Here is a 15078-nt window from a genome sequence, read left to right on the forward strand (position 1 = left end):
CATTTAGTACAATGTGCCTTCTTGTCTCACTACATGCTCTCCGGTATATTTCTTCCTTATGTGACCACAACTTCTGCAGATATCATTTGTAGGGCCATTCAGGTTCTTTAGTTACACACAGTAAAATGTTCCTTTCAAGCTGAAACTTTAAGACTGTTCTGCTAAAGATAGCTGCTCTGTTCGGAACTCTCTGCATCATAATTGTCAAGAGATTTCAAACCTCACCTGAAAAAAAAAAAAAACAAATCTTGGTACAACTTGGAAGGAGACAGAAATATTGACTTAAATAGAGTGTATCATTGACTAAGACAAAGTCCAGGATAAAACCTGCACAGCTGATGAGTTAGGAGAGGATTTTCATTAGTTGCTAAACCTATTAATTCCTTCACATAGCCTACATAATCAGCATAGCATAAGCAGCTAGGCTAAAAAAAAGCAGAATTCACACTCTCTTAGTAATGCTTGAAGAACACAGCTGGGGTATAAAGTGTAAAAGGGATGGCAACCTACTTGAATCATTTTGTGACTGCTAATAAGCATTTTGATAACATGCTTCTGCTATTGAACACAATTCTGAACTTAATTACATTGTGAAAGATTTCAGAAAGATGATGTTCACAGGAGAATCTTTCAAATCCAGTGAATATTTCTATGTCATAAATAACAAGATTCTTCTTCTATTCACTGACCAGTGAAATGAATTATAAGGTTCATGTATCTAAATTTAAATACTACCTTTTCTGGATCACACTAGAAGTTGCTCGAGGAATCTTCTTTCCCGTATAGATCCAAACAGCTTAAGCTAGACAAAAGTAAAATACCAAGCTGTGCTATTCAAGTGAAGGTAACAAGTGAGAAACCCAGGTGAAGACCAAATATCATCTAAATATACACCACAGATTTTCAGTGAATAAATAACAGAGCTGCTTTATCACACCCAGGCTCAACCGAACAGGCAATGTTTTTAGCTGCTCAAGTGAGACAGTATCAGGGTAGAGAACAGAAGTTTAAACAAAGTATTTAAAAGCTGCAAGATGCCTCACCTTTGTGGCTAGATGTATGAATTCCACCAAGCACAGATCAAGTACCTCTGTAGGTCTATTTCATTGTAATTTCAAACAATAAAACACAGTTGTCAACTAGTATATGTTTCTTAAACATCATCTATATACTGAAAGATTCTCCAAGCTCTGGCCTTAACTGAAACATTCTATTTCTCAACTACTTAAGTAGTGAGTACAAGATTACCTATAAAGACACATCTAGTATTTCCACAGAACTGTATGTTCCACTATTATTAATGAATCTCAGTACTAAAACAGAGAGTCTGAAAATGCAGAAGTTGACGTTATACTGATGCAAAATCACCTTTTCATCTTAAAAATTTACCACCGCTTTTGATGACATCTAAATACCTGCCTCAAGACTTGGACCTATCAGCATACGTTTTATACACAAATATGAATACTGGTAGAATTTAAAAACATAATGCAGGAATAGTATATCAATACACTTCAGAAATATTTAAAAGTAGTAATAGTGGAACAGGCATAGCATACTTTATAGTACATTGATTGATATACGTTTCAAAACTAGGCTTGAAATATACAGATAAACTATTTGAGTATATCCTTTTGCCACTCTGTGCAATACAGAGAAAAAATTACATATCCACTAATTATATCCATTATGAATATTTATTTGCAAGTATGCACTCTATTATGATTCCCGGCACTCTAGTGCTGGATCCTAGACATTTGAGATCTTACTGTGCTATCACAATTCAAGAACAAAGTGCTATTCTGATGGTTAGGCCTCTGAGCAAGCAGTAATGAAGAATAAAATAATTGCAGCTAAAAGAATTGCAGTTCTGACACTGAGCTCAGGGACTAAGTCACTAAGGACAGTCAGTAACCTCAGATATGTTGGTATTTAACAGAGCTGATATCAGGAAAAGATACAGATATAAAACTATAGAAATTATTTAAAACCAACATATATCATCAGAGAAACACAAACTCAGAAGCTGTTTATTAACACTGAAATTGTGAAGACAGCTCATCATGCAAACTGATCGAGAAGTTAGCTATATAAAATGAATGGTATTGTACAACTACATAAGTCTAAGTTTCCACTGATTATTTGGTTTCGTAAGACCTTTCCACAAGGACTATCTCCCTTTTACATTTCAATGAGAACAACAACTGCCATTGAAAAAATGTTTTTGGAATTAAACATAAAATGGTACCTGTGATATCAAAATTTCCCCTATCATTGTAATGTCAAATGTGTGATGACATTTAACGGTGTATAGAAAAGATACAATTTTGCAAGGAAAGAAAAATAAGGTTATTTGCACTCTTCTTTTTTTCCACGCACTTCACTATTTTCCTGTTATTATTTGTGTTAGTATTAAAACTAACTTAAATATTTCACTGTACTTGTTTTCAATGAATGTTAGCCAACAAACAGGAATTTTTCACCAAAATGTTTCCCATTAGAGGAGTCTAATTTTTGTATTTATATGATTCTGGAAGTTACAAAAAAAAAAAAATCTAGGCTTATAATTTTCACTTTTTATGAGAATCTGAAAAGTACTAAATGATTTTTTGTTGAAAATACAGTTTGTTTTGGGGATAGTCTCAGGATGTTTTCTTTTGGTGTCATTCTCCTAAGAAAAGAAGACCCCTAATCTCTTACGAAAATCCTTCCATTTTGACTTCACCCAGCTATTTATCATCTATGTTAGAGCCCAGCATTAAAACTAAAGGTTAAAGAATTCTTCCTTATTTGTTAATTCCATAGGATTCAAGCACATAATAAAGGTCATTTTCATATCCATTAGCCTCTGAAAACTTTCCACATCATTTAAAACTCCTGGAGATAAAGTAAAATTCATTTCACAAACAGAATAAGTATTTTGATATGTGGGAAATAGGAAGGGCAATTTTTAGTACGCATTTCTTTTTTAGTGTTTCTGCTGAAGGAAAAACAGAATATATTGTGCAGACCACAGAGTTACACCCACATATTCCAGGGAGTTATGCCAACAGTGTATTTTTATTTCCTGGCTTTAGTAATACCGTAATATTATCTCTCATTATTCATTAATTCAAACAGAAAATCACATTAGCATGATTTCTTTTGTCAAAAATCCGTCAGTCTTAGAAGTAGTGCTAAAATTCTTTATATGAGCTCCTCAGTTTTTGAATTTTGCAGATAAAGCTTGGCAAAACTTGAAGGAAAAATTTGCAAAAGAATGAGGCAAGGCAGGAAGTGATTAGGATAGCTGGACAGTCTGAAGGCTTGAACATGCATTAGCAGTATGCCGTGGCAATAAAGGAGGTTGAACTAGGCCTTCTGCGGTCCCTTCCACCCTAAATTATCCTCTGACCCTATGTCCTACAAGCTCTGGGCTACTGTTTTTCTCATAGGTAAAGGCAAACATACACATTTCTGCTTTGTAAGAACCGCATATCCTGGGGCTTATTCTTTTCTTAAAGTTCATGTGTCTGATACAGTGTGGACTGTTACAAAAGAGGTTAAGGAAGAACATTTCTGTCCAGGCATGAATTACTGCTGCGTTAAACCTGCCAAGGACTGGGAATTTTTTCCTAGAACAGACTACATACATACTTTAGCATCTGGATAGCAATGCACTTTGAAAGTTTGAGAGAAAAATATGTTGCAGGAGAATAGACTAGGCTAAACTAATCTCCAGAATCAGTTCGGTGGACTATGGCTGTAATGTAGAATTGAAAATGCCAATTTAGCTAACAATTTATGAACATAAAGGGGTATATTATAATTATTTATACACAGGAGATTAAATTAGAAATACAGAGTTTTGACACTGTGTTTATGGACTCACAAGTGATGATAAATCCTTATAAGGGAAACACAATATCCATAGAGCTAAGAAATTATTATTATTATGATTAGTGTTTCAACAGTCTAAGAGTCCAAATTATTTACAATTATATACCCTCATAAGCCAAATTAATACAGAAAAGCCAAATTAAAGCAATTAAAATTGTTATACAGGAAAATATCTTCCTAGTATGTGCCCCCTTTCTTTAGTGTTAGGCTCACCCCTCTGACGCGTCTCTGGAATTGAAGATTGATCCTACTGTCTGTCTCACAAAGAAGTGAAGGCAGGTATTTTGATGATTTAGCCATATCATGAGATCTTTACTAGGAGCCATATGTTGGTAATGGTATTGGGGAATCCCTTCCTCCTCAGTCTTCAGTACCATGTGTGTTTATTTCTATATTTTTTCTTAACACTGTCTACTTCCATCTCACTGGTTCCCAGCTAAGTTTAAAAGTTACATAATAGCTCCAAAGGCTATTCCCCAGCCTCAGCGGACAATGACAAGCCATATACGGCATTCGCAGAGCTTAATCTCTGATTAACCTGTAAAATAAGGGAGGCAAAAATCACTTCACTACTAGATAATTGTTAAAACAAGCTAAAGCCATCTCAGATGAAGGCAAGCCCAGGCCAAGTTCTGAGACTATGCCTTGTCAGGTCAACAAAAAGTCTACTCTGCAGCAGAAACAGCAAAAATAATATTTGCTAGACTGCAATAAGAACAAGTTACCCTGTTCGGCAGTCTATGCCTAAAAGGTTTACATGGTCTACTGATTATCCAGCCGGTTTGCTTTCTTGGATCAATATCACCAAACATCATTTAAATCTTGACACTTTTCTGGGTAGAAGACCACGTATAAAAGGAAAGAGATGAGAAAAGAAAAAGGAAAAAAAAGTATATTCTTCCACCCTTGTTGAGATTAAATAGAACTCTTGGAAATGTTCAGAGTTTTGTTTTGTTTCCTAGATCAGTTCTCAATCAGGAAAATGAGAGTCTCCTGGGATTTCAGATCTAATAAACACTATATGCGTTCTGGAAGGTATCAGCACATGTCAGGTTACACTCTCTTTTTTTTTTTTAAAGAAAAGATATATTCTATTCAATTTCTAAATTTTCCTACTTAGAATTAGAGACATAAAAATCTAATTAAAATGTTCAAATCTCAAGTTATACACCTATATCATTTATAAAAAGGACGCTTTTCACAAAATAATATGTCTCTGTTTCAAAGTTGGTAAATAAGAGAGACCTGATTTTGATGTCTGTTGCCTCAGCAAAAATCATTCAATAGCAGCTCTATGATCCTTAAAAGACTTTAAGTGTGCCCTGCAACACACTTAAATCATGACTTCCGCTGTTGAATGTCTGCCCTGAAAAGCATTATTAAAAAAGCCTGATCTGGAAAGATCTAAAATATAGTTTAAACATGATAGGCTAAAATGCAACAGTGTAACCATCACCACTCCGTGATATTATAAACTCACAAAACAATAAATAAATCACTTCAGGAGATCTCTGATGTTGGGAATGAGTTTGGTGAAACAATATTGGAGAACTATACAATACAGAAAAAAATGAAGGTGCATCTTTCATCTATGCCACATCGTGCAATACAGTGCCGGACTGGAATAGGAAACAGTATAGTGATAGTAGCCCTGAGAGGCAGGGCTTATGATTCCAGATGTAATTTACAGAATATTGTTAGGTTGCTTTGATGACTCAGTATGCGTTGTGCTGTTTAAATCTGTCAGGTCATTCAGTTTTCTAAGATGGCACTGCCTGCATGACAGAGATGTGCCCTTACTCATACTAATCCTTTTCTACTCATCGTCCCTACCTCCCAAAGGAAAAAAAGGTCAAGTTCTCCAAGAATTTAAACAAACACTGCTGAATAATTCAATATTATCAATTTCTCTTTCTTGCTTTTCTGGAAGCATGATGTTTTTAAATTACAAATCCTCTGATGAACTATCTGGTCTTCACAAGCAACGTTCCAAAATATAAGTGTGATTCTCTAACCCTTATGCAAAATAACAATTGCTTTCTTAAAGGACTTCCAATTGCATTATTCCAGCTCACCAAGCTCTTTGGAATGAATGCTTACATCAGGTTGCAGTATAAGAATACCATGAATTATACTTCCAACAATTTATAGGTATGAATGGTGTTTGCCCTGCCTACAGTTGTGCACGTTAAATTGGCCCTTAGATGAAAACTATGTTTGAGAAATGATGCTTCCACTGAAAACTTACTTCCTTCTATTTACACATTGTTTTAGTCTCAACTTACTTGGAGACACAAATTCAAATCAGAAAATTTAAATGTAAAGATGTTTGCTCTTAGAAGTACAGTTACCCTAAAAGTTAATATTCCTTCCTTTGTTTACGAGTAATATTGTACTTTGCAGTATCTCCACTGATTTCCTTTAAAGCTACTTGAAACTAGGTTACTGCTCTCTTATTCTCGCTCATTAGTCCCTCCTCAGATCAGACTGGCTCAAATACAACTTTTAATATCAGTTCACAGGTCAACAATGGGAGTAAAGAGTTTAAAACTGTGTCCCTTTTGGAAGCTATATGGGTACTCATTAAATAAAGGGCATCACCTGTGCTGTTAAGTGGAACCAAACTCTCCTGAATATGAAAGGATGAACAAAATGAAATTGTATGGCTAAAGAAATATTTTACTGGATTCAATGAAAGAAAACTATTTTCAGTGACAATAGCTTACAAAAGAAAAAAGGAAAAATGCGGTCTACTGAACATCAAATAAAAATACAGGAAGACTGTACTATTGCACAAGACTATAATGATTTCTCTGGAGAGCATATTATGTCTAAGAGGACAACTGAAAAATCTACACATTTTTGTGTATCTACACACAAAATCTCCAAAAATCTACATTTTTTTGGAGTGTGTTTTAGTGCTCAGCAGCCCCTTAAGTAAAACCTTCAAGCAGATCTTGGAAAATTTAACAGTTCTTCCTCTAGCTACAGGGAGGTCAGGTAATCTGCTTTGAAGGCTACAGGAACTCAGTGAAATCTATAACTCCTACGTTAATGTGAAGAGTTGATTGTTTTTCATACAGTCAGAGAGAAGAATCAACGAAGAAACACAGAGTTTATTTTAAGCTGTGAGGCAGAAAAAGTCGTTTCCTCAGACTTTATTCTTGAGTGACTTCCCATAAAAGTAAGTAGGGTCAATGCTATTGATTAAAAAAAAAATCATTTTAAATTACTTGATCCTAGAAATACAGAAGTCTAGAACAAGTTAGCTGGCATCTGCAGCATCTGTGCTGCAGGTGTTCCTGTTGACAGAATGGTAGGCTGCGCCACTAAAAATAACCAGGGAATTACAAAAAACACTACAAGTCATCTGTACCTGAGCTGTGGCACCTGCTAGGCTATGCATTTCTATAGTCCTAGTTCTCTCCTCTCCTCCCTACCTTAGGCTGGCTAAAAATAATAATAATAAAAAGGCAACCAGTGTGACAGCGTATAACATCTGTTGAGAAGCTGCAATAGCCAGGTGACAAGGTCTATGCTATATCAGCCTGTGAGCAGCTGGAGGAGCTGGCTGCTGGCTCCAGCTGGCTGCTGCACTGGCCAGGTGGGTCTGTCACTCTGGAGGTGTTGACGGAGCTCTGCTTCAGTTGCCATGAGCTGGCCAGGATTTTTTGTCCTCCTAAATATCATTATGTCTTTGCTCATTTATAACTGGATGGAATTAATTCACTATGACAAACGCCTGAGTAAGGTCCACTGGAACTTCTAATAAGATCCTGCCTATATTGGTCCAGTCACAGTCAGTGGAGGCACTTACTAACGGCTAGTTTCACCTTCCTTATACATCTGTATAGTTCTTTTTAGGGGCTTGTTTCAAATCCTTCAAAGAGGCCCTCCTAACTGTATTCAAATACTAAATTATCTTTTTTAATGACAACACCTATGCTCAGGACAATTACCATACATCCCACAATTTAAGTTCAACAAATGGCTTTATCCGTTGACTGTTGTTCCTTTCCAAATGTGATATCTCAAATTTGCTTCTCCTTATAACAAAAACAACCTAAATAGCACTGGGAACATATCCTTAAACCAGCAGAACATTAGGAAGTCTGTCCTTCCTTTCACTTACTCTCTCTTGTCTCTTTAGAAACACAATTTAAAATATCGTTTTCTCTAGCTTTTAGAAGAAAACAATATTTGAGTGCTGAGTAGGAACCCCAGTACCACAGCCAAAGCAGGTATGGTGTATTCAAATTACTCCTGCTGCACTTTAGCTTCAAAATGTCTCTTACAATTGACTGTATTCTCTTGCAACTGCCTCAGAGTAGATTAGAAATATCTCAAAATCTTACTGCAGTAGCAATGTTCTGATTATTAACATCTAGATCTGTTCTGGTGATATTCTGTTTGTCCCATGAGCTTCTGCACTGCAGTGCAGAACACTTTGCAACTTCAGTTCGGATGGGCAGTAAGTTAGATATTGCTGTCTCTTACGCACTGCAGTCTGCATACACTGCTATAATGACAATATCTTTCATTTCCATATATGGTGAGTGTTTTGATTTGAAGCACATAGTATTTTTGCAACTAGTTCAACTGCCTATCAGTGTCATTCTGATTAGATTGTTTATATTCCACACACATAGAGGTTTATAATAATAATAAGTAGTGCAGCTTGAGAAAAGAAAACATTGATGGTAGGGAAATTCCCTTACGGGAATGGTAGGAAATGTAATTTGCCTCCTGAAAGGGGACAAGCCCTAATATTAAGAGAAGACACAGAATGAAATATAAATTCAAACAAAAAATGGCTTTTTACCCTTTGATAGCCATTTCTCTTCCACTGTAATACCCAGGAGGAGGGGAAATGTCTTCCTCACTCTCTCTCCATATGATATTACCTTATCTTATATTTTGATTTTGTGCCATTGGTGTGTATGATATTTACTCTCAGTTCAACTTTGAGCTGAAGCGATGACTTTAGTTAGAGAGTTTGTTAAGCTGTGAAACCTGTGTTCCCTCCTGGGTCCCCAGGTCATGGCTTCTCCCTCGCCTTTTAAACTAGTCACTATCTACAAATCTATTTTCACTGATATTAACTTTGGTCTAAATCAAGAGATACTCAGAGTAGGTGGAGATATATTGGTATTATCATTGGAACTAGCAGGGGAACCTTCAGTATGACTTCACATGTCTAGGTACTTAATTAGCTTTTATTCATAAAGCTAGTACTAAATAGAAACTCAGATTACAGAATTAATGTAAGAATCTAAGCAACAGAATGGGAAAACCAGGCAGATAGAATACCAATGTCCTTACTCAAATGTCTTCTACTTAAACTGCCTTTAAACTCATTTAAGTCACTCGTTGTGGGCTGAAGCCCACTGGAGACAGGGATAATTTAAAATAGGCTAAAAGCAATGACTATAACGGTTATTACAGTGGTAAATTAAGTGAAAATAAGAAGGCGGCAATGCCTTGATAGAATAAGGAAAAAACAAACAGGAAACAGAACTTACTCCCACAACTTAGAGAAAGAAAATATTATAGATCTTGATCTAGAATATTTCATAGAAAGCATATATTTGGGTATTACCTTTCAAACAAAAATTAGAAAGGACTGTAAAAGAAGAATCTCTACAAGCTATTTCCATCAGACACAGCTATCTGGTAAAATTCTGTTCAGGGTCCATTTGGGTAAAAAATAATTAAATATCTTTGTCTTGAAGAGGAAAATAAATTAAGAATTTTGGTTACTAGACTTAAAGACTTCATAGAAAATATCCCAAAAGAGAATAAAATAACTCTTTTTAAACTCTATTTTGGTGATTGTTTGTTGAGTTTTCTTTTCACTTTTTTGCCTTCTATTCGAAAGACAGTTGAGGTTTCAGAAGCAACTATGTGTTTAAATTTTTTTTTAAGTATTTTGTAGCAAGAGCCTTCTCAACTTAACTGTGTTAAAAAAAAAAGCCATTTAGAAGCTACTATATGCCTAATACTAATAGAAGAAAGTTAAAAGGTAATTTAGCATGTCAAAAGGCAGGGGTTTTTTTGCTAGCTCCATAAAAATGGCCTTTTCTCTGATGATGATCTCAAATGTAAAATCACTGACAGTTTCGAAGTCTAAAAATATTGAGTCCAACACTTACAAAACCATTTTTCATCTCTATTGTTTTAAGTACTGATTAAATTTATTGTTTTAAGCACTGATTAAATTTGCATCTTTACTCTTCAATAGGCATCAGCTGTGTGGTTATGAGATGACATATTGATCAAAAATTAAAAGTTTCATATTTAAAAAGGACTTTGAGATTTAAAGCATTTCACAAGCAGAGGTAACTGAGTCTTCTCTGGTTGTCTATGGCCACAGGTGTCAGTGGTTTGGGGCCTACTAGAAGGTTACCAGAAGTATCAATTTCTGTAGTATTAACAGCACTGCATACAATAATACCAGAATATAATTATTTGTTTGTATTTTTAAGAAAATTGTTCATCCTGCAAAACATTTAGTGTGATAATGACTGCACACAATCAACACTATAGCCGAATGCAAAATACTCAAACAGGCATAATACCGTTCATTTTTATTTCTGACCAAAGCTAGTTGGCAAATTAGTTTGCAATTAAATTTGAGTAAGTCTAAGGTGCTCATAACTACAATATTTTCAGCACTACAAGAGCTATCTTTGAGAAAAATGATAGGAACATAATGTGAACTCTGAGTTAAAATAGATGTTTATTTTTGTATCCAATTCATTCTAAGCAATAGGTCCTATTTTTTATTTTTATCTTTGAATAGATTGCCAAAGAAAAATCATTTTCAAAAAACAACTATTTTGCTCACTTTCCTGCTTCAAGGATTTGAGCTTTTCTGGGAAAGACAGTCATATAAATTTACGTCATGATTCACACAGCTACTCGATGATTGGTCTGCTGTCATTTATAGGTATTTGGACTAACTCATGAAAAAATCTCCTCATGACTGCCAAAGGGCTCTTCGTGTTTGTATTTCAGATGGACTTAATCTAGGTTGTGTTTTTAGATGTTGAAGACCACTGAAGTGTTTTATCTTCCAGGCATTTGAATTATTCTTTTAATTCACAATTTTAATTCACAAATTCTTTGAGAAATAATTTTAGCAATTTATTTTCAAGAACAAAGCATAGGCTAGGCAGTCAACACGCACTGGAAATAAAACACAAAAATGTAATGAAATTTGCCAAAATAATTTATATTCTCTTGTTTTTATTAGAAATACTGAAGAAAGAGGAGTTGACAGACACATAGGAAATAAATTGCACTGTTGATTTCCACTTGAATAACCAGTACCCTTTGAACACACAAACTTAATTACAAATACACAAACTCACACTTGCAAAGGCTTCTACTACACGTAAAAGTGGTAGATTTGCTCATTATATTAAAGTACCAGTACAACGCCCTATGGTGATTTAGAACACACAGAGAGGTGAAATACTTGCTTTTTCTGCATTGGTTATTAATTTCAAACTTTTTATTTGAAATCATATTATGGCTTAAAACTTGCTTTTACATTGCATTGCTTTTTCTTTAGCAAACAGCAAAGGGCCATTTTTCAAGGGTTGTATCAGTTTTCTAGTGTAACTAAATAACTTCAGCTTTTGCTTTTGGCATGATTTATGTGTTATGTCATCCCATGTTTAGGGAAGAAAATGCCATTCCTAAAGATAACTGATTATATATTGTGCACCTGTCTACATAAGAAGACAAATAATTTAACACAGATACTTTTTTGATTTTTTTCCACTTTGTGCCAGTTGCTAAATAAGTTTTTTGGTGAATGTTATCCTATCAGAACCACAGGGTTGCACATTGATAAATACCAATAAGGGTGGCAGCAACTGTGACTTTTCAGAAGAATTTTTGTGGGGAGACAATGGGTCTTTTAAAAGCTAGAATAAAAAAATGATACTTTACAAATATACAGTGCTGAACTAAGAGGTGCCTGGCAGACACAGGCAGTGGGATGTCTTTAGGTCTACAAGCAGTTCTAACAGAACATGAGAGGGCTGAACCTCTCTGCTGGAGCACATACACTCTGACAGGTATCAGCTGTTCAAAAGAAAAGGATCTTTTGATTACCTTAATGAGAACTTGAATATGTCCTGTGGCTTTTGATGAAATGAAGTACCAGAAGCTCATCACACAAGTCTTGCTTGACTCCCTCCACCTGGAACTCTGCACATGGGCTTTTTCATTTTCTAGGCCTATTGGAGTAGCCTCAAGATACAGGAATTGTCCTGAAATTAAGTTATGTATTACTGAAAATTGTTTTGCACTTCCAAATCAGATTCCATAACCAAAACTCAGCAAAACAAATGCAAGAAGTTATAAAGTAAGCTTCCCATATGCCTTCTATACTAGCTGAACCTCTGCCTAGGCTAAAAGTCACCAGAGCACTTTCCTTGGATGTTTCTCACATCAGGAATAAGCTGAGAACAGCTTAAGAATTGGATGGGCCTATGCAAAAGAGAGGGTGAATGTCCACGTTTTCCAGATACTCTGATCATATCTCCTTGTCCAACAGCACTAGCTGTTTTGACAGTACAATATATAATGGCCACACCATGACAAATCTCAGGATGAAGTTTTCCGAAAGGTCGCCTTCAAAATGGCAAGTCACAGTTGTGACTTGTGAAAGCTTGTGATATAGGTATAAAAAATGGCATACACTTATAAATCATTAGGTATCCCTAATGATTCAAATTATTTTAGGCCATTTGTATTCTTTTGTGTATTAATACTAACTTTCATTCAAATTATTTAGTCAGAAAAAGTTGCAAAAATAGATAAAAATATTTAATATATGCTTTGAGAGTTTTGCATTTCTATTTCAATTAGAAAGTATAATAAATATAGCAAGTATTCAAATTCCACTTTTTATCCCTTGTACAAATAATGAATGTATAGTTCATGTAAGTATAACCACAGTATAAAATAGTATAATATCAGCTATAACTGCTCATCTTTTGAATTTTTGTATATGAATTGGAGATAAAACCCCATTGGAGTAAAATGGGTTCATTCTAAATTTGACATATCTGCGGCTCATTTACAACTACAGATGTTTGCCATAATACTATTGGATGGGAAAATTGCTTCCTCCCTGAGGTCAAGCATATATTTAACAAGTGTACTGACATCTTCATGATACATGTTTTATTTTTTTAATATGTTTAGATAATGCAAATGAAAACTTAATTTTCCCATATCTGCTATGTTCATGTACGTGGTATTTAAAAAATTTTAAAATGCCACGTATATGAACTCGTACGAGATGTCAAAAGTATGCCTTATCGTGGCACACTAGAAAGTAGGCTGGGGTAGGCAGGAATGAGCGCTGAACATGTTGATGTTTACATCAATTCATAGATAGCACTAGGCAAATGACTTCTTCCATTTGAAACAAAAACACTCCCACAGTTGTGTTTGGAAGGAAACCTGAGTGTGTTTGGGGGGGTGAAACAGGGGGGTGACACATGGGCACAGGATGTGGTACACTCCAAAAGGCCCCTTGATCTAGGCCCAGCATGCTGGGACACTTGCCCTGTGGACTGTCCACAGCCAGTCAAGCTTGGTTAGAAGATAATGAGGTCACTTAATTCTGGCCAGAGTGACATAATGCTGGTCATAAGCAGACTTTAGACATTTTATATTGCTAATAGGGGAGTCAAAAGTAAGCAATTGCTGGATTCAAGCTCAAGAGTTGTGAATTTAGAAGTAGTGCCTAAATTCCTCTTTGCTTCACTTTGTACAAGGATGGGAAGGTTATTGAATACTGCAGTCTCTACAACAGATGATAAAACTGTTAATTAAGCTACCAAGTGAGCTAAATTTCATTTTGATTCTCTCATGATGAACACAATTATTAAGTGTTATCAATATCAACAGTACAGCCAGATTCTACCTTCACCATTAAGCATTAGAGTTGTGAAAACATTAAAGTTGTGAAAAGTGAAAGTAATTCAGAATATATTTATCTGAGAACATGATTTCCAACTGCAGCACAGCTCCTGAATAATAAATAAAGAGAGTCTGACCTGTTTTATCTCTCATGACAACAAATGCACAAACTTTCAGATTATAGGGTAAATTTCCAGGCCTAGCAATTAAAATAACAATCATTTTATTCCTATGTGCAGCTGATTCAACTTTCATACCATGGAGATAAAATAAACTAAGAAAATATATGTTGTAACAGAACTGGATGTTTTAAAAGCCAAATGAAAGGCAGGGACATATCCTCCTGGGAGCGGGGGCGGGGGCAGTTAGAAGAGTTTTCCTTTTCTACTGCATCTTACTTTGAGAACAATAAAATGTAGCCAGTTTAGACTACCTCTAAATTTGAAAACGTGAACACATAATCTCTGATTATTTGTTCCTGTTTCACCCTCATTTATCTCTTGGTAAGCTTTCACTAGCCCCTAAGTTTCTATGTATAGCTATGCATCTTCAAGCAAACTTTGGTTTTATTGTGTTCTGTCCCTCCACGGCCCATGTAAGCATTTAATGATTACTAAAGAGAAGCCCCACACCTTTGTGCAACTCTGCTGCAGAGTATTTTAATTTAAAGTCAGTTCAGAGCTCAGCTTTGGTAACATCTTTGCCTAGGCTATGGGAGAGTCAAAGGCAGAGGATGTAGGCACGGGAGCCTGCAGGAAGGACAAGAACAGATAGCTGGGTGCTTTGGCCAAAACAAGCCAGAGGAGGAGCTGTACTATCACTAATGAGGGAAATTTATTTATTTAAAATTAGCTAACATTGAATGATGAACAGATATTATGGTTGCCTATAAAGTCCTAGATCGGTTTCTTAACTCCTAAATATATTTTTTTCCATCTTTCATTAGGACACACTTTAGGTGTGATTTAGCAGCTTAAGGAAGGATTTTTCTAGGGTAAAAAGTTGCTTATGCATCCTTTTTAACTGATCTTCAGGGAGAGATAAAAATATCTTATTGCTCTTTAGAAAAGAAAGCTTTTTGCTATGTTTTAGAGAATTTTGTTCCCACTCAAGACTAATACAAACCCAGGCACAAAATACTGTCTGCTAGTCTATACTTCTATTTTTTTTTATGTTCAGAATGTTGCAGCATGTTCTGACATACACTGGGGCTTCCTGGAAGCGAGATCAGGCTCTGGTGGAGCAGAACCTAAC

At 35.4% G+C, this 15078-nt stretch overlaps 1 protein-coding gene across 3 annotated transcripts in view; it reads right to left on the reverse strand.

The window, feature by feature from the left end:
- The window catches only part of MALRD1 (MAM and LDL receptor class A domain containing 1), a 292727-nt gene that overhangs the window by 117633 nt on the left and 160016 nt on the right, over positions 1-15078 (reverse strand). For all 3 annotated transcript variants that reach the window (XM_068934618.1, XM_009673718.2, XM_068934619.1), the window contains exon 28: positions 12004-12161. In XM_068934618.1, coding sequence (XP_068790719.1) covers positions 12004-12161 — 158 coding nt within the window. The remainder of the gene's footprint in view (positions 1-12003; positions 12162-15078) is intronic.

Source organism: Struthio camelus, chromosome 2 (genome assembly GCF_040807025.1).
Source record: "Struthio camelus isolate bStrCam1 chromosome 2, bStrCam1.hap1, whole genome shotgun sequence".
In the NCBI taxonomy this organism is placed as follows: domain Eukaryota; kingdom Metazoa; phylum Chordata; class Aves; order Struthioniformes; family Struthionidae; genus Struthio; species Struthio camelus.